This window comes from Pristiophorus japonicus, chromosome 4 (assembly GCF_044704955.1).
Source record: "Pristiophorus japonicus isolate sPriJap1 chromosome 4, sPriJap1.hap1, whole genome shotgun sequence".
In the NCBI taxonomy this organism is placed as follows: domain Eukaryota; kingdom Metazoa; phylum Chordata; class Chondrichthyes; family Pristiophoridae; genus Pristiophorus; species Pristiophorus japonicus.
The window spans coordinates 215,478,926-215,497,468 of NC_091980.1; the positions used below are offsets into that span (position 1 = coordinate 215,478,926).

Here is an 18,543-nt window from a genome sequence, read left to right on the forward strand (position 1 = left end):
AAGTAGGTAAATTCGTGGTCATGTGCTCCATGCTGCACAATTTGATTATCAGGAGGGGCCAAGAATTGCCAGAAGGGACTGATGGTCCACCTCAGGAGAGAGAGGAAGAGGATGACGAGGGACTGGATGCTGACCTAGGGCCAGACAATCAGGCTGGCAATGCAACCATGCCCACAACCCCCTCCAGACCGCAGGAAAGGACCCGTGGTGGCTACATAGCTGCAAGATTCTTATGTGAGGAGTTGATAGCTGAACGATTTGCCTGAAAGAACGTTGCTGTGAGTGACAACGCTGACACACTGCTGTGTGTGTGCAGCTCAGACATCAATGGTGCTCATCATCTTGGTGCCAGTTAAAGGTTACGTCGATTGAAGTTAAGTTTTATTTAACCCTTTCATGTTAAGGAATCACCAGTGCGGTCCAGTTATCTGAGACAATGCGTATCAAGGTTATGTTCAATAAAACATTTTTTACACCAAATTGGTCTGAAATCATTAGTATCACGCGTAAAAACACCCAACCCCTGCCCACACCTCACTTTTTCCACCACTGACATCAATCAAATGTTCAACATGTCCAGCAACACTGAATAAAAATACAAAGTCCCCTCCCCCCATACATTACAACAAATTGCATACACCGAGATGGAGATATAACACAGCCATTACCTGCGGACATGCATCTCACTTTCCTTCCCCACTCCCTTTCTTCTCCCCACCTTTACCCCTTCCCCTCCTCGCTCCACAGTGCCTGGCCGTGGATCTCCTCAGACGGTGCCTCATTGTGGGGGTTGAAGGCAGAGGCATAGGTACGGGAGCCGGAGGTGCCGAGGGGACAACATTCTCTGATGCAGCAGCAGGATCTTGGTTCTTGTTCTCATCTGTCGTTTGCAGTGTGATGCGGAACCTAGGGATGGAGTGCCACACTCTGGGACCATTGGGAGGCTTGTGCCAGCTGGATGTTGCAACCAGGGCCTCCGGCATCCGCGGAACATACTCAGTCATGGTGACCAGCTGTCAGGATATGCCCCCAAATGCTTCGATGAGCTGGTCACCAATGTCTACATCCCTCCTGGACAACTGTACCATCTCTCTGCTCTCATGTGGCGCTCGTGGACCAGACCTGCCGTATCCATGAGGCCTCCGCGGGGTCGGCACCATCCTGGGGACTAATGGGGTGTCCTGTGGCGAGTACCTTCAGAGTGGAGGCGGGAATGACCGGAGGACCACTAGATGGTCTTTGGGTGGAATGGCTTCTGGAGTGTGGCGATGCACGTTCCTCGAAGTCTGCGTTCTCATCCATAGAGAACAGACCCAGCAGATCGACGGGCAAGAATCAGAGCTCCTCAGCACCAGATGTAGGATCGTCTGGAGAGTCGGGCCCCGCGCCCCCACCTTCTGGCCTCTGTGGTCTTGCCTGGGGCCGTGCTGCTGGCTGAGCTGCAAAATACAAATGAGGTTATTAGAGGAGAATGGTATGCGAGGGTCACAAGGTGAGTTCAGTGCTACACACAGAATATGCATGACAAAAGCACCACTGATCTCAAAATCATCACAGACATCACATTTCATGACCATCAACACATTTGCATTGCAATGATTTTCATTTGGCCAGCATTATTTCTATGACAATTTTAGAAATCATCTAACATATACGATGGCTCGGATATAAATGGGTGTGGCATTTATTGAATTTAGATCACGCAATGGTGTAAGCTTTACTCACACGGCATCACTTCAGGGTCTGCAGATGCTTGTTTGGCCATCCAGGGGTGCTTCCCCAAGAGTGTGAGCACCCACTCCTCCACCTCAGTGATGTCGCTGGGGACTGGTGGTCCCCCACCCGTTCGCCTCTGCACGGACCTCATCGTCGAGAGCTTCTTCTGTAAAAGGTGACAGGACGACATGGCATGAGATCATTGCATGATATCATTGCTAGGTACTGTCAGAGACTGATACAACACGTAACCGACAGATGTAATCATGATTAATCACATCTGCTGATAGTCACTCATGACTGTTACAAATCAAGTTATATAAATACATAAGTACATGTAAATAAATATCATACTTACTCTTGCAGATCCCACAAGGTCGTTCCATCGTTTGCGGCATTGGTTGCCCTCACGCACCTCGTCGGTCGCCGACGAGACCACCTCTGCTATCTCGGCCCATATCTTCTGGTAGGCCTGTGGGGTGGGCTTCCAACGCCATCCCTGTGTCAAATCACCCCAGTGTAACTCGACCTCATGCAGGAGGGAGGCATTTGTCTCACCTGAGAACCTCCTTGCTCTTTTGCGCCCTCCAATGTGCTCCTCTCCCACCTCATTGCTCTCTCCAGCATCAGTCTCCACAGTGTGCTGTGATGCCTCCCCCTCTCCCTCCATTATAGGCCAAATTCCGGCAAATATATGGTTGGTAACAGCTAATTTTTGTTTCCCTATTTGATGTAAAGCTCTAAACTCTCCCTCCTTCCTCCCAAAGCGGCCATACCACACCCACACACGCCTTCAATCCCTCTCAGCTCCGTCTCTGTCTCTGCTTCTGCGCATGTCATCATGACTCTTGACCTGAATCGCGGGAATCGAGCGTTGCCATGTCATTGCTAAGGACGGCGACACTTTACGGCAAAAGGTCAGCGAGATTTGACGCTACCACCCATTTCATATCGCTCGCGGTAATGCCCAATTTCAAAAATGGAGACTAGGTGCTTTGAGAATGGGCGAGAAGCCGGCGATATGAAAACCCATTTTTACCGCCCACGCCAGAAATAATGCCCATTTTTGGGCGATGAGCCCAAAAATGTCAAATCTAGCCCATAGTTACTAGTGCAGTTTTACCATCATCAGTGAGGTAGGAAAGGGGTAGAATTGTTATTATCTTAAACCCTGCATTATCATTTTAAAGAGCTAGATCATCTTCCTTTCTCCATTGAAAACAAGTTCAGTTCCATGAATTTCACTTCAAAACCTGTAGGTCTCAGAATCACCTGCATCATTTGCATTTCAAGGTTGTTGCCCATTTTTCTATAAAAATTATTTAGAAATTAGTTATATTTAAGTGCTGTGTTTTAAATTAAAGTGAATTCAGACAGGTTTAAAATTAATTTTACAGCCACATGATATCGGGCTGGAGTTTCCCTAACCCGTTTTTCTGGCGCCCTCAGCCGAGGTGTGCCGTTTTTATCCGTCTCCAAGCATGCCGAAAAAAGACATTGTTATTCTGGCCGCTCCCCAGCCTCTCTTCGGTTGTGGCGCAGCGTGGCCCAATGGATTGGGGGTGGAGCCAGGTCCCAGCGCTGAAAACAGTGCTGGGACCTCTGCATATGCGCGCTAGAGTCTGCGTGCATGCGTAGTAGCTTCTGGCAGGCCGAATCTGTGAGTACGCGCTGCAGGCTGTGTGGGAGGGGCCCGAAGCACATCATCCCGAGCCCTGGCCGAAGGGGCTCCCTCAACAGCGGCCCACTGCGTTCCCTAAGGTAGGACTTCTCATTTTTATTTGTTATTTACTGATTGATTTTGGTGCTTTAGGTGCAGGGTTCCTTCCATTTTTTTATTTGTTATTTATTGATTGCTTATTACTTTGGTCTTTTGGCTTCCTTCTATTTTATTTGTTAATTAATTGCTTATTACTTTTTGTGCTTGGTGGTGCTTTAAATGTAGTTACTTGGGCCAATTCCTTAACTCTAGGTAAGGTTTTTCTGTGCGGACAGAAGTGGCAACATACGCTGGCCTAAGTTAGTTTTGAGCAACTATTTGCTGGCCAAATGCCTAAAATAGGGGTAAGTGGCTGGAAAAAAAAAATGAACTTAAATAAAACCTAACGAACTCACTTACACTGGTGCAAATTAAATGGCCAGAATTGCAACTAAAATGATAGTCCAGAAAAATCAAGCTGCTCCCAAAAAAAGGAGCTACTCCTGGGGAAACTTGGGTCCTGTCACTAGGACAAAAAGGAGCTTATATGTTAATGAGCCAGGCACTGAAGCTGTGCTTACACAACTGAGGACAATAGTTAATTTGTTATCGCATTTCAAACTTCTTATGAAGTGCCCACCATGGCATTTTGAGAATTCAAATTCAGTTTTTTTTAAAAAGGAAATAAAAATCAGCTATCAGTAGAAGTGAACATGAAGCTGACAGATTCTGTTAAAAACCCAACTGGTTCACTAATATTCTTTGGGAAGGAAACCTGCCATCCATAGCAGGTCTGGCCTACATGTGACAGCACTCCCACACCAATGTGGTTCATTCTTAACTGCACTCTGTAGTGCCCTAGCAAACCACTCAGTTGCATCAAACAACTGCTGTAAAAAAGAAGGCATGCCTCCATCCCAGGGGCAACGGGGGAGGGATGAGCAATAAATGGCGGCCTTGCCAGCGATGCCCACATCCCGAGAATAAATAAAAGGAAGATTGACAGCCCTCCCCCCACTTCCTGCAGTCAGAAATAACAAGAGGAGAGAAGATTAGTCAGTTGGTGATTGTCTACTAAGATAACAGCAAGAAAAGTCTAGGTAATTTATTGTAGCACAAGTGCCAATCAAGCTCATATAAGCTTTGGTCCATTTCAATGCTAAAAGGACAACAAAGCAAGTGTGTTTAGCCCACTAACCTGGACAGGGCTGTGTGGTTCATTATTTATCTCATCCCAAACAAGCAGTTTGAAGTTAAATGAAGAAAATGAGTTTTGATTATAACTATCACTCTGCACATTCACTTGCTGTCTGTAAAATAACAAGAATATCTAAGGCAGACCTCACATTTGTAACAACCTCCCTTTGGAGACTGGATACATAAAACCTCACACAATATTCCAAATGTAAAATTACCAATAAGTTTATATTGAACTGAAATAAAATGTTCCAACTTATAGGGCCCAAGTTTCCACATGATTTGCGCCTGATTTTTAGGAGCAACTGGTGCAGAACGGACTATCTTAGAAATCGCAATTCTCCACATTTTTTTTTCAGCAGTTCTAGTCAGGTAGAACAGTTCCACTTTGGAACAGAATTTTTTCTTCAAAAGGGGGCGTGTCCGGCCACTGACGCCTGATTTCAAAGTTTCCACAGTGAAAACGTACTCCAAACTAACTTAGAATGGAACAAGTGAAGATTTTTGTAGAACTGAAAAAAACCTGTTCTACACATTAAAAAATCAGGCACAGGTTACAAATTAGGCATCCAGAATGAGGTGGGGGGTGAAGGGAAGTCATTAAATTCTACAATAAATCTTTAGTTATACTTATACAAATATTATACAAATAAATCCAACCTGAATAAAAATTTATAAGCAAAGAAAAGATTAAATAAACCATGTTCCTACCTGTGTGAAAGTTCTTCAGGCAGGCCTTTAGGAAGCGGTTTGCTGTCGGGACCGAAGGGTGAATGGGCCGGGCCCGAGATTTCGGGCAGAGCCCGTCCCCAGCACCAGAGGTAGGTGGCGTTGGGTCGGGTCGGGGAGGGAGGGGAGGTTCGGGTCGGCGGGAGGGGGAGGGGGGGGGAGGTCGGGGAGGGGGAGGTCAGGTCGGATCCAGTCCAGGGGCGGGGGCAGGATTAGAGTCGGGTCGAGTCGGGTGGGAGCAGGAGCGGCAGCGGCAGACGCAGACGGGTCGGGTCGGGTCTGGTCCAGGGGTGGGGGGAAGCAGGAGCGGCAGCGGCAGACAGGTCGGGTCGGGTCCGGGGGGGCGGCGGGGGGAAGCAGGAGCGGCAGCGGCAGACGCAGACGGGTCGGGTCGGGTCTGGTCCAGGGGTGGGGGGAAGCAGGAGCGGCAGCGGCAGACAGGTCGGGTCGGGTCCGGGGGGGAAGCAGGAGCGGCAGCGGCAGACAGGTCGGGTCGGGTCCGGGGGGGAAGCAGGAGCGGCAGCGGCAGACAGGTCGGGTCAGGTCCGGGGGGGCGGGGGGGGAAGCAGGAGCGGCAGCGGCAGACAGGTCGGGTCGGGTCTGGTCCAGGGGTGGGGGGAAGCAGGAGCGGCAGCGGCAGACGGGTCGGGTCAGGTCCGGGGGGGCGGGGGGGGGAAGCAGGAGCGGCAGCGGCAGACGCAGACGGGTCGGGTCGGGTCCGGTCCAGGGGTGGGGGGAAGCAGGAGCGGCAGCGGCAGACAGGTCGGGTCGGGTCCGGGGGGGAAGCAGGAGCGGCAGCGGCAGACAGGTCGGGTCGGGTCCGGGGGGGAAGCAGGAGCGGTAGCGGCAGACAGGTCGGGTCAGGTCCGGAGGCGGGGGGGGAAAGCAGGAGCGGGAGTCGGGAGGAAGTAGGAGCTGGCCGTGGAAGGAGCCTTATTCACGCAGCCCCAGTGAGGCCATTCGGCCAGGGCTAGGGGCTGTGTGCTTCGGGCCCCTCCCACACAGTTTCGGGTGCCTGGAGCTACTGCACTTGCCCACTGTAGCGCGCATGTGCAGAGGTCCCGGCACTGTTTTCAGCGCAGGAACCTGGCTCCGCCCCCCTACAGCTCCTGATGCGCCGCGCCGAGGGCCAGAGGACCTGCAGGGAGGTGGAGAATACGGAGGGTTTTTTTAGGCGCACTTTGTGGCGCGAAAAACGGGCGTCCAGGACGGGACTGCGCCATTCTAGGCACGGCTCGAAACTTGGGCCCATAATCAGGTGCCCTCAAGAATCATCGCAATAATAAGCCTTGTTAATCCCAGCCTTATGGGGATTTAAAACTTTCTATAATCTACAATCACCCAGATTTTGCATTTCCATTTTGCTAATGAACACCTTATCTGCTAATTTATGCAGATTTAACTGACACATCATCACCTTGTGGTCAACTATTTTCCCCCTCAGACTATTATGGAGCAGTTCAATTCACCACAATTTAATCACATGCATTTTTCGATTCATTCATATACAATTCAGTAAATTTTAATTTTATGCAGTTTGGTTTATTAGGAAGACTACCTGGGAGTTCTGCAGTATTTGCCTTGAGATGACAGAAAAGAATAGGGTTTTGCTGACGATGTCTTTTTGTGTCTTCTCTACCGCATGGACTGGCAGATAGCCAACTTAATCAGATTTGAGAAGGGGGATAGAACATCTCCAGGGAATTATAGACCAGTCAGCTTAACATCGGTGGCAGGAAAAATAATGGAATCCCTACTAAAGGAGAAAATAGAATAATATCTAGAAACCAAAAATATAGTAATGAATAATTAGCATGGATTTCAAAAGGGAAATCTTGCTTGACCAACTTCATTGAATTTTTTGAAGAGATAATAGAGAGAGTAGACAATGGTAACGCAGTAGATGTAATTTATCTAGATTTTCAAAAGGCCTTCGATAAGGTACCCCATAATAGACTGATGAACAAGGTCAGCTGGCTGCAAGACAAAAAGCAGAGAGTAGGGGTAAAGAGTAGCTATTCAGAATGGCAGAAGGTGGAAAGTGGGGTCCCACAAGGATCAATGCTGGGACCTCGTTTGTTCATAATTTATTTGAACAATTTAGACTTTGGAATCAAAAACACAATTTCTAAATTTGCAGATGACACCAAATTGGGAGAGGGCGGAGGGGATAGTCAATACTGAGGAGGACTGCAACAAATTATAAGAAGACATTAATAAACTTGCAGAACAAGCATAAAATTGGAAAATGATTTTCAACACAGGTGAGTGTGAGGTATTGCATTTTAGAAAGAAAAATAAGAGGTCACATGTTACTTGGAAAATAAGAATCTAAATGAGGCAGAAAAGCAAAGAGAACTTGGAGTGCAAATCTACAAATCACTAAAAGTAGCGATGCAGGTTAATAAGGTCATAAAAAAGGCAAACCATGCACTAGGGTTTATTTCTAGAGGGTTGGAATTGAAAAGTAGAGAAGTTATGCTAAACTTGTATCGAACTTTCGTTGGACCACACTTGCAGTACTGTGTACTGTTCAGGTCACCATGTTATAAAAAGGATATAGAGGCACTGTTAAGGGTGCAAAAAAGATTTACAAGGATGATACCAGAAATGGGAGGAATGGATGAACAGGCTGGGTCTCTTGTCTCTTGAATAGAGAAGGCTGAGGAATGACATAATAGAGGTCTTTAAAATTAAAAGGTTTTGTCAGGAGTGGATATAGCGAGAATGGCCCCAAGTTTCGTGCCACGGCGAAAACGGCGCACCTCCGAGCTGGGCGCCTGTTTTTCGCGCCGAAAAACTCCTTGGAGCTCGCTGTCTGCTTGGCGCGGCGCGCTCTTCGTAGCAGGGGGCGGAGCCTAACACTCACGACGATTTTCTAAGCAGCAGGGGGCGGGTACAATTTAAATTAGCCTTCGTGGTGCCGGCAACCCTGCGCGTGCGCGTTGGAGCGTGTGCGCACGCGCAGTCTCACACAAACATTGGCAGAAAAAGTGAAGATTTGTTTCTTGGACCCCTGCAAAGGCTTGTAATTTAATTTTTTTTGATATTTCTGTGTGTGAGGGAGTGCTTTTAGCAGCACTGCTGAATAAATCACCTGCTGAAATCAGTGAGTTCAGCTTTTCACTGCTAAACTTGCAGAACCGGTGCTGCATTGGTACATGCAAATTAAGGACTGTGTGTTCGGAGAAATAAGAGTGCCAATTCAACTTTGCAATGGATCAACGTCCACCAAGTACAAAGAATTTCTTGCATGAGGAAGTGGAGATATTAGTCAACGTAATTGAGCAGAGATGGCAGGAGCTAGATACCAGCAACAGAGGTTGCATAAAAGTGCCACCAAAAGAAATGAAGAAACGCTGGAACCAAGTTGCAGAAGATTACTGCGCAGTGGTGCATACCAGGAGATCTGGAAGTCAGTGTAAAAAGAAATGGCACGACCTTGGTCAAGTAGTTTGTGTAAGTAATATTTCCCATTTTTAATTTAATCGTAATTGTAACCTGGCTATCTGTATGTCCCACCTTGCAGACTGACATACTCTGTAAAAAGTTATATTTTACTCTTTGCAGAAGAAATTGGCCCACAACAAAAGGGAGGCAACTCGGACAGGAGGAGGCACGCCCAATCTGCATCCACTGACACCCTTGGAACAAAGGGTAGCTGCTATGATGAGTCGTACATGGAGTAAAGCAATCGGTACAGCACAAGCTGGGCCCGCACGCGAGGAAGAGGGTAAGTCCTGAAAATGCATCATGGCCCTTTAAATCAACCTGCTGCCTGGCCTGCTATGTGTGAGAGTACTCATGCCACCCATCCGGCCCCCTCCCTTGCTGTTAAGCATTTGACTGTTCTGATGTATTTTGCAGAACATGATGATGATGATGATGACGATGCTGCTGCTGCCCACCCTGAGGATCCTGAGGGTAAAGAACAAGAACCAGTACAACCAGCTGCGGACGAACCAGACTGAATGATGGCAGCGATGACTGAAATGTCTGCAGGGGAGAGCTTCCAATTTAATGTTTATGAGCCCCCATCAAGGGGCATCAGAGTTTCAACCCCTAGCATAGGTCTTGGTTCCACCTTCCATGGTTTTGCTTCCGATGTTGCGGGTCCCAGTGGTGCTGCTGGTATAATGCAGCATTTTACAGTCAGTGCACTACCGTCCCAGCCTGCGCCCCCCTCTCGCATAGGTTCTGGTTCCACCTACTATGGTTTTGATTCCGACGCTTCGGGTCCCAGTGTTGCTGCTGATATCATGGAGCAGTTTACACCCATTCGTCCAACATCCCAGCCCACGGCTCGCACTCGAGTGCTGTCGTCTGGAACACCGAGCGTCCTACCGTTCCAGACCGAGCCTCTCCCTCTAGTTCTGCCGTCTGCAACACAGAGCATCCCACCATTCCAGCCCGAGCCTCTCCCTCCAGTTCAGCCGTCTGGAACACAGAGCGTCCCACAGTCCCAGCCTGCACCTCCCTGTGTAGTGGTGCCACTTGCAACACCGAGCATCCCACCGTCCGTGCCCGTGCCTCCCAGTGTAGTGTTGCCACGAGGCAGACCCAGGCAGAGGAGAAGGAGATTGGAGACACGCTCTCCTGAGATGCAGCGTGCAACAGATGCGACTCAGGTTGTGGCATTGGGTATGGAGACTAATGAGCTTACCCGATCACTCATCAGTGGCGACAATGCAGTAGGTGAAGAGTTGACGGTCCTGACGGGAGAAATAGCAGTAATGACACGGGAACTTAGGGAGGGAATGTCCGAGGGAGTGCAATCGGCGGCACAGGCCATTAGGGAGGGCATGCAAATTACGGCACAGGCCATCAGGGAGGGCATGCAAGTGTCGGCACAGGCTGTCAGGGAGGGCCTGGTTGAGGTAGCTGCTGCAATAAGGGCACACAGCCCAGCCAATCAAATGACACCCTCATGAGGAAGTGAACATTCACTGAGATATGGATGAGACATGGTTGCAGCCTTTCTTTGCTGCTTTTGTTCTTGTTCTTGATGTAGCTGTAGTAGCGTTTTTCACAATAAAACTGTTATGTAAGTTTTGTAACTTTACAACTTATAAGGGATCTTATGGTTTTTAAGTGATCTTATAGTGTAAATGCTCTCACATTCTGTAAATTATTTAATTTTGCATCTAAAAAGTGATCTTGAAGTGTCAGTGATCTTAGAGTGTAAAATTTTTCACATAGAAAGTGTTTTGTAACTTTTGTAACTTTACAAGTTTATAAGTGATCTTCAAGAGTCATATTAAAAAGTATAGTTTGATACAATAAATATTTTATTAGAGTGACGTTAACTTTTCAATAAAATATTTTTTCATTAAAACTGTTTCATGTTCCATTAACACAACACAACGTAGGAACAACTGCAAAGAATAAACATGCCCATATGCAAAAGTGGTCGCAGAGCCCTCAGGCATCAGTAGTTGAAGCGTTCACGGATGAGCTGCTGGCGCAAGTCTCGAGCAATCGTTAAAGGGGCACGATGGACGGCCCTCCTCCGACCTCGTGCTCCGGCATCAGGCACTTGCATGCTTTCCTGATTGTCGTTATCATCCACATCCTGGTCTTCCGTAATACTATCATCATGCACTGGACCCTCATGTCGGTCTTCGGGTTCCACTACCAGCTCCTGCTGCCTCATGATGGCTAAGTTATGAAGCATGCAGCACACAACAGTGAAGTGACTGACAATCTGAGGAGAGTATTGCAACTGTCCTCCGGAATGGTCCAGGCATCGGAATCGCTATTTCAATATGCCAATGGTCCTCTCAATGATGCTGCGCTTCGCAATGTGCGCCATGTTGTATTGACGGTCAGCTTCTGTCCGTGTCACGCGTATGGGCGTCATGAGCCAGGTGGTCAGGCCGTACCCTTTGTCTCCCAGTAGCCAGCTCTGCCCTTCTGGCTGCTGCTCAAACATGTCAGATAGAACGCTGTCGCGTAGGATGAACGCATCGTGGGTGCTGCCAGGGTATCTCGCATCGACTGACATGATGCGCTGCTTGTCGTCACACACGAGCTGCACATTGATAGAGTGGAAACCTTTCCTATTTCGGTACTGCTCAGATTCCTCCACGGGTGCTCGCAAGGCTATGTGGGTCCAATCAATACAGCCCTGCACCTTTGGGAAGCCGGCAATCCTGAAGAAACCCACAGCCCTCTCATGGATCGCTTGTGTGGTCATTGGGAAATTGATGAAGTCATTCCTTCGCGCATAAAGTGCAGCCGTGACCTGGTAAATGCAGGCATGTATTGCACGTTGAGAGATGGCACACACATCTCCAATTGTAGCCTGAAACGATCCCGAGGCATAGAAAGAAAGTGCAGCTGTTACCTTCACTTCAACAGACAAGGCAGTTGTCCGTCTGCTTCTGGGCTGCAAATCTGCTCTCACCATATCACAGATCTCAGTGACAACTTCTCTGCGAAAACGCAGGCTTTTCACACAATCAGCCTCACTCATGTCCAGGTACGAGCGCCTGGTTCGATATTGTCGACGTGGGTAAGGTCTCCTGCCCATCAACCTACGGGCTACGACGTTCCTGGTGCGGTGAGCTCTAATCAATTCTCTCCTATGCAGTGAATTGATGGCAAACCATTGCATAATATGTGGTATTGACAATGCAGCACCCATTCTGCAAATTTAAATATAAAACTGTCGATGTGGCTGCCTCTCCCTGTCCAAATGGCCTCAGTCCCCCTCACTGCTCGAAGGCTGCTGCTGTATCTTTGGCTGCCGGCCAGCCACTGATGCCGCCCCTAAAGCGTGGCCGAATGGCCTCAAGAACCTTAATGAGCTGCGTGTGTCCTGCGTTGATTCTTCGGCTGCCGGCCAGCCACTGACGCCGCTGCTATCTCATGGCCGAATGGCCTCACATCGGTCCGCTGATTCTTCGGCTGCCGGCCAGCCATTGACGCCGCTGATATCTCATGGCCGAATGGCCTCGGGTCCGTCCGGTGCTGCTTCTTCGCGACCAGCCACAAAGAGAATGAAGGCCTGCCTCAAGCACTGCAGCTCAGCTCGAAGCTTGCTGCCGCTGCCGTCGAGACACTGATGCCACACCGCTGCCTGTCTCCAACATGAAAGGCCTGCCTGAAGCACTTTCACACAGGTAGGAAGATGGTTTATTTAATCTTTTCTTTGCTTATAAATTTTTATTCAGGTTGGATTTATTTGTATATTTGTATAAGTATAACTAAGGATTGATTGTAGAATTTAATGACTTCCCTTCCCCCCCTCCCCCCCCCACCTTGTTCCCTACGCCTAATTTGTAACCTACGCCTGATTTTCTAAAGTGTAGACAAGGTTTTTTCAAGCGTACAAAAATCTTCACTTACTCCATTCTAAGTTAGTTTGGAGTAAGTTTTCACTCACGAAACTTTGAAATCAGGCGTAAGTGGCCGGACATGCCCCCTTTTGAAAAAAAAATTCTGTTCCAAAGTGAAACTGTTCTACCTGACTAGAACTGGAGCAAACTAAATGTGGAGAATTCCGATTTCTAAGATACTCCGTTCTACACCAGTTGCTCCTAAAAATCAGGAGCAAATCATGTGGAAACTTGGGGCCATTGTTTCCACTTGTAGGGAAGAGCAAAACTAGAGACCATCAATATAAGATAGTCACCAAGAAATCAAATAGGGAATAGAAACATAGAAACATAGAGAATAGGAGCAGTAGTAGGTCATTCGGCCCTTCGAGTCTGCACCGCCATTCAATATGATCATGGCTGATCCTCTATCTCAACACCATGTTCACGCTTTTTCCCCATACCCCTTGATGTCCTTTGTTTCTAAAAATCTATCGATCTCCCTTTTAAATAAATTCAGTGACTTGGCCTCCACAGCCTTTTGTGGTAGAGAATTCCACAGGTTCACTACCCTCTGAGTGAAAAACTCTCTCCTCATCTCGGTCCTAAATTTCCTATCCCATATCCTGAGAATGTGACCCCTTTATCTAGACTTCCCAGCCAGGGGAAACATCCTCCCTGCATCCAGTCTATCCATCCCAGTCAGAATTTTATATGTTTCATTGAGATCCCCTCTCATTCTTCTAAACTCTAGTGAATACAGGACTAGTCAACCCAATCGCTCCTCATACGACAGTCCTGCCATCCCAGGAATCAGTCTGGTGAACCTTCGCTGCACTCCCTCGATGGCAAGTATATCCTTTCTTACGTAAGGAGACCAAAACTACACACAATACTCCAGATGCGGTCTCACCAAGGCTCTTTATAACTGTAGTAAGACATCCTTGCTCCTGTACTCAAATCCTCTTGCAATGAAGGCCAACATAGCATTTGCCTTCCGAACTGCTTGCTGCATCTGCATGTTTGCTTTCAATGACTGGTGTACAAGGACACCCAGGTCCCTCTGTACATCGACACTTCCGAAGCCATCACCATTTAAATAATACTTTGTCCTTATGTTTTTCCTACCAAAGTGGATAACTTCACATCTATCCATGTTATACTGCATCTCCCATGTGTTTGCCCACTCACTCAACCTATCTAAATCGCCTTGCAACGTCTTTGCATCCTCCTCACAACTCACAATCCCACCTAGTTTAGTGTCATCAGCAAACTTGGAAATATTACATTTGGTTCCCTCATCCAAATCAAGCACTGATCTCTGTGGTACCCCACTAGTCACTGCCCGCCATCCCGAAAAAAAAACGTTTATTCCTACTCTCTGATTCCTGTCAGTTTACTCATTTGCAAACCATGCCAATACATTACCCCCAATCCTATGTGCTTTAATTTTGCACACCAACCTCTTATGTGGGACTTTATCAAAGGCCTTCTGAAAATCCAAATACCACATCCACTGGTTCTCCCTTATCTAGTCTATCAGTTACATCCTCAAAAAACTCCAGTAGGTTTGTCAAATATGATTTTCCTTTCATAAATCCATGTTGACTTTGTTTAATCCCGTTGATATTATCTAAGTCTGCCGTTATCACATCCTTTATAATAGACTCCAGCATTTTCCCTCCTACTGATGTCAGGCTAACCGGTCTGTAATTCCCCGTTTTCTCTCTCCCTCCTTTTTTAAATAGTGGGGTTACATTTGCTACCCTACAATCTGCAGGAACTGTTCCATAATCTATAGAATTTTGGAAGATGCCAACCAATGCATCTACTATTTCCATGGCTACCTCTTTTAGTATTCTGGGATGCAGATCATCAGGCCCCAGGGATTTATCTGCTTTCAGTCTCATTGGTTTCTCCAGCACTGTTTTCTTACTAATTATCATTTCCTTTAATTCCTCTTGCTCACTAGACCCTTGGTTCCCCTAGCATTTCTGGTACGTTATTTGTGTCCTCTTCCGTGAAAACAGAACCAAAGTATTTATTTAATTGTTCTGCTATTTCCTTGTTCCCCATTACAAATTCTCCCGTTTCTGTCTGTAAAGTACCTACATTTGTCTTCACTAATCTTTTTCTATTTATGTACTTGTAGAAACTTTTGCAGTCTGTTTTTATGTTCCTTGCAAGTTTACTCTCATACTCTATTTTTCCCCTTTTAATCAATCTCTTTGTCCTTTTTTGCTGGATTCTAAACTGTTCCCAATCCTCAGGCTTGCTACTTTTTTTGGAAACTTTGTATAACTCCTCTTTGGATCTAATACTATCCTTAATTTCTTTTGTTAGCCATGGTTGGGCCACTTTTCCTTTTGTGTTTTTACGCCAAAAAGGAATGTATAACTGTTGCAATTCATACATTCATTCCTTAAATATTATCCATTGCCTATCCACCATCATGCCTTTTAATGAATCTTCCCAATCTATCATAGGCAATTCATTCCTCATGCCTTCGTAGTTTCCTTTGTTTAGATTTAGATTTAGAATATAAGCTAAACTCTTTTACAAGTAAGCAAGCTAGCAGGCACATACTTCCTCTGTTATAGACTGCATGCATTCATACATAAGCCTGGAATCTCTCAACCTTCCTGACTAACAAGATAAAAATTGCCAATCCAGGCGGATTGTTGGGAATTGATTGGCCAAGCCAATCAAAGTTACCACCTTGAATGAAAAGTTGTCGCTTTGATGTAAAAGCTTGTGACACCAATATGATCCATTCAGGTAAGCCCCATTCTTAAAAATCCATTCAATCATAATGGCATCAAATACCTTGGACCAGGCATGAATAAATATTGCCTCAAAAATATTATCTTTTGATCCATTCTGGAATGTGGGCATCATTGGCAAGGCTGGCATTTATTGCCCATCCCGAGTTGCCTGCTGTCCCTTCTTGCACTTCTGCACCGTTTCATACAACTGAGTGGCTTGTTAGGCCACATTAGAGGAAAATTAAGAGTCGACCACGTTAGTGTGGGATTGGAGTTACATCTAGGCCAGACTAAGTAAGGACACATGTTTTCTAAAGGACATTAGTGAACTGATTGAGTTTTTATGACCATGTTTACTGACCAGTTTTTCTACATTTTTAAACTGAATTCAAATTTTCAAACTGCCGTGGTTGGAATTGAATTCACGGGGGCTGAAATTCAGGACCCGTATAAGACCCGTTACCGCCGTTTTGCAGCGGTAATATGGCGGAATCAAGTGGCCGCCGCGTTGTAGTCCATTGGCCGCTACGACCAAAATTCAGCTAGGGGTTTTTCGGCCTATCCCCACTTCCGCCCCGCTGCTGCCGACCGCCGCAAGTGCATCATCAAAGCGCGCACCGCCGCTATCACGCACCTACATTGCAATCCGCCCCAAATTTATTTTTAAAAATCCACGAGCCGCCGCATGGTGCCCCCGACAGCTTTTTCTGTCGGTGCACATTGTTCTGTCTGTGTGCGGCCCAGCAACACAGCGGCCCTGCAAAGGGAGGGCCCACTGCTGCGGCTGCTATGTTTTTATTTTTGCCAGCTGGCTTCCTGATCGGCCGGCCAATTATTGCCCCGGGTTCCGCCAGGTCGCCAACAGGCAGGTGCCAGGCCGCTGGCCCAGCTGAAACCCTCCCTAGTGGCCCAGTGGCCGAAGCTGCAGATTCGACGATTCTCTCTCCTTTAAATGAGGGGAGAGGCATGGTGACGCACACGTGCAATGACGTCACCACCACTCCACCTCTAAGTGACAGCGGCAGAGACTCGATCCCGCTCCAACTTCCATCCCTCCCCAGGACTTACCGTCACACTTCCGTCCCCATTATGACTGACTTCCGGTCAGATGTGAAGAAAAGTACAAAGTGCAGAAAATCGATCCGAAGGCCGAATCATCGCACCCGGCGATAAAACTAGGTAAGAAATTGTGAGTACGCCAGCTTTCTGGTGTGCTTGAATTTTGGCCCCACGTTCTCTAGTTTACTCATCCAGTCCTCTGGATTACTAGTCCATTGTCTGGATTAATAGCAACACTACTATGCCCGTTGTTCAATAATTAAAAGTAAACTAATGTGTCTTTGATGATTGTTCCGTCTGATATTTTCCGAAACTGCTTGTTTCCCTGGGTGTTAAATCTTTGTAAACTGAACCTAACCTTTCTTTTAGAAATATTTTAATGTGAATTAATATAAAATTCCTTCCAGGCCATATATCTGAAAACCCCAAAATGTTATACACTGCCTGAGTTGCACAGGAGGAGAGGAGAGGAGGTACGGGGGTGGGGGGGCGGCGGCGAGGGGTATCATGCGGGGGTTGGAGAACGGGAGGTTGCGAGTGAGGGGAGGAGAGATGTACGCCCACTGTAACATCAGCAGCAGCAAGTTTGCCAAAATGGCAGAAACGAGGCTTGGACCCAGATATACCAGATCCTGACCTTGCATTAGGTATCCTTCATTGCCTGTTAGAAGCTGCACATCTTCATGCACCAAACAAGGTTATCAGCATAGGAGTGAGCAGAGCGAAGGGTGGGGCTCCCTAAATCAGCAGTTTCCATATACTTCAGCGGGACCCAGTATATGGTCAGATCAGGCATACCTCCTCAACAGCCATGGTTGTAGGAACCACCTAGAACTCCAGGCTGGAATCTTGACCTGGACCCCAAAGGTTGGTTTTTAAAGCAGCTCTCCCAATAAGGAGTGCCAAGAGAATAACAAATAATTGTTCCTGGCAGGTGATGGGAAGGAACCCAGCATCCATCTCCACTGGACTAAGCATTTTTGGCATATGGGCACCCTAGAATGGGCCCCTAATAGTGCAGGAGATCACCATTAGGAAATGTCCATCTGGCCCCAGAAAATCATCACATTCACCAGCGGAGATTTCCAGCAGCACATCTCTGCACTAACACCAAATTGTATCCATGACGGATTCTCAGGGCCATCATATTTTAAACTAACACTAATTGTTGTTACCTTGCAATCTTCTGTTGTTCCAAAGAAGAAAAATCATCATCTGAACAGATATCTGATGCCTCCCGTTTGTCTGACTCTGGAAGTTTACTACTGCCACGTCCTAATCTGCTTGGAGTAAAGTACAGCCTTGAAGCCAGCTGCAAATCAATGGGTAATATGTGACTCGGCTCAGCAGTACAAATGTGGTGGATTGTCTTATATCCTTGATCTCTGGAAAAAAAATCCAAACAGAAAACAATTCTTGTGGGTACATGTCACAACACAAATACATCCTTACATTAACTTTGCATACAATTAGAAGAGTATTCTTTGGTGCTTTTTGGCAAACAAAACACAATTTTGTACAGAAGTGTCATTTTTGGAAAGGTATACTGAGGCACATTGGAAAATAAGTGTAACAAAGATAGATGTCACATGAAATTTACCCTTCTGGGTGATGCAAGCACAAAAGATCTGATGATACATTCACCTCTGTGTGTAAAGTTGAAGAAAAATTGTTTTATTAAACTTCCATAAGTTTACGACAATTTAGTAAAATAATGTCTTTTTCATTTTACACAGCGAGAAAAATATACCCTGGAGTATCTGATCCAGGGGTTCAAAGGGTGAGAAAATGTATTAAGATTTTGTAAATAATGGCTTGTTCAGTATTCACACATCTGCAAAAAGGGGCAGGAGTCCAGACATCAGTGTAACATTTCCACAAGCAGATATGATGTATAAAGCTTTGCCTCAGGTATTTCCTTGGGTTGAGACAGCACAGGATTTCCTTCCATCTCTTTGGAACATTGAAACAATGAGGCCACGACTTCAGGCAGGCTTGTGAACTTTTAAAAAGCAGTGAGACCCCAGAAATCACACTGCGCTCCAGCAGGTAAAAATTT

At 46.8% G+C, this 18,543-nt stretch overlaps 1 protein-coding gene across 10 annotated transcripts in view; it reads right to left on the minus strand.

Moving 5' to 3' along the window:
- ttc6 (tetratricopeptide repeat domain 6) overlaps positions 1 to 18,543 on the minus strand; it is a 630,178-nt gene that overhangs the window by 428,208 nt on the left and 183,427 nt on the right. For all 10 annotated transcript variants that reach the window (XM_070879081.1, XM_070879080.1, XM_070879076.1 and 7 more), the window contains one exon: positions 17,660 to 17,869. In XM_070879081.1, coding sequence (XP_070735182.1) covers positions 17,660 to 17,869 — 210 coding nt within the window. The remainder of the gene's footprint in view (positions 1 to 17,659; positions 17,870 to 18,543) is intronic.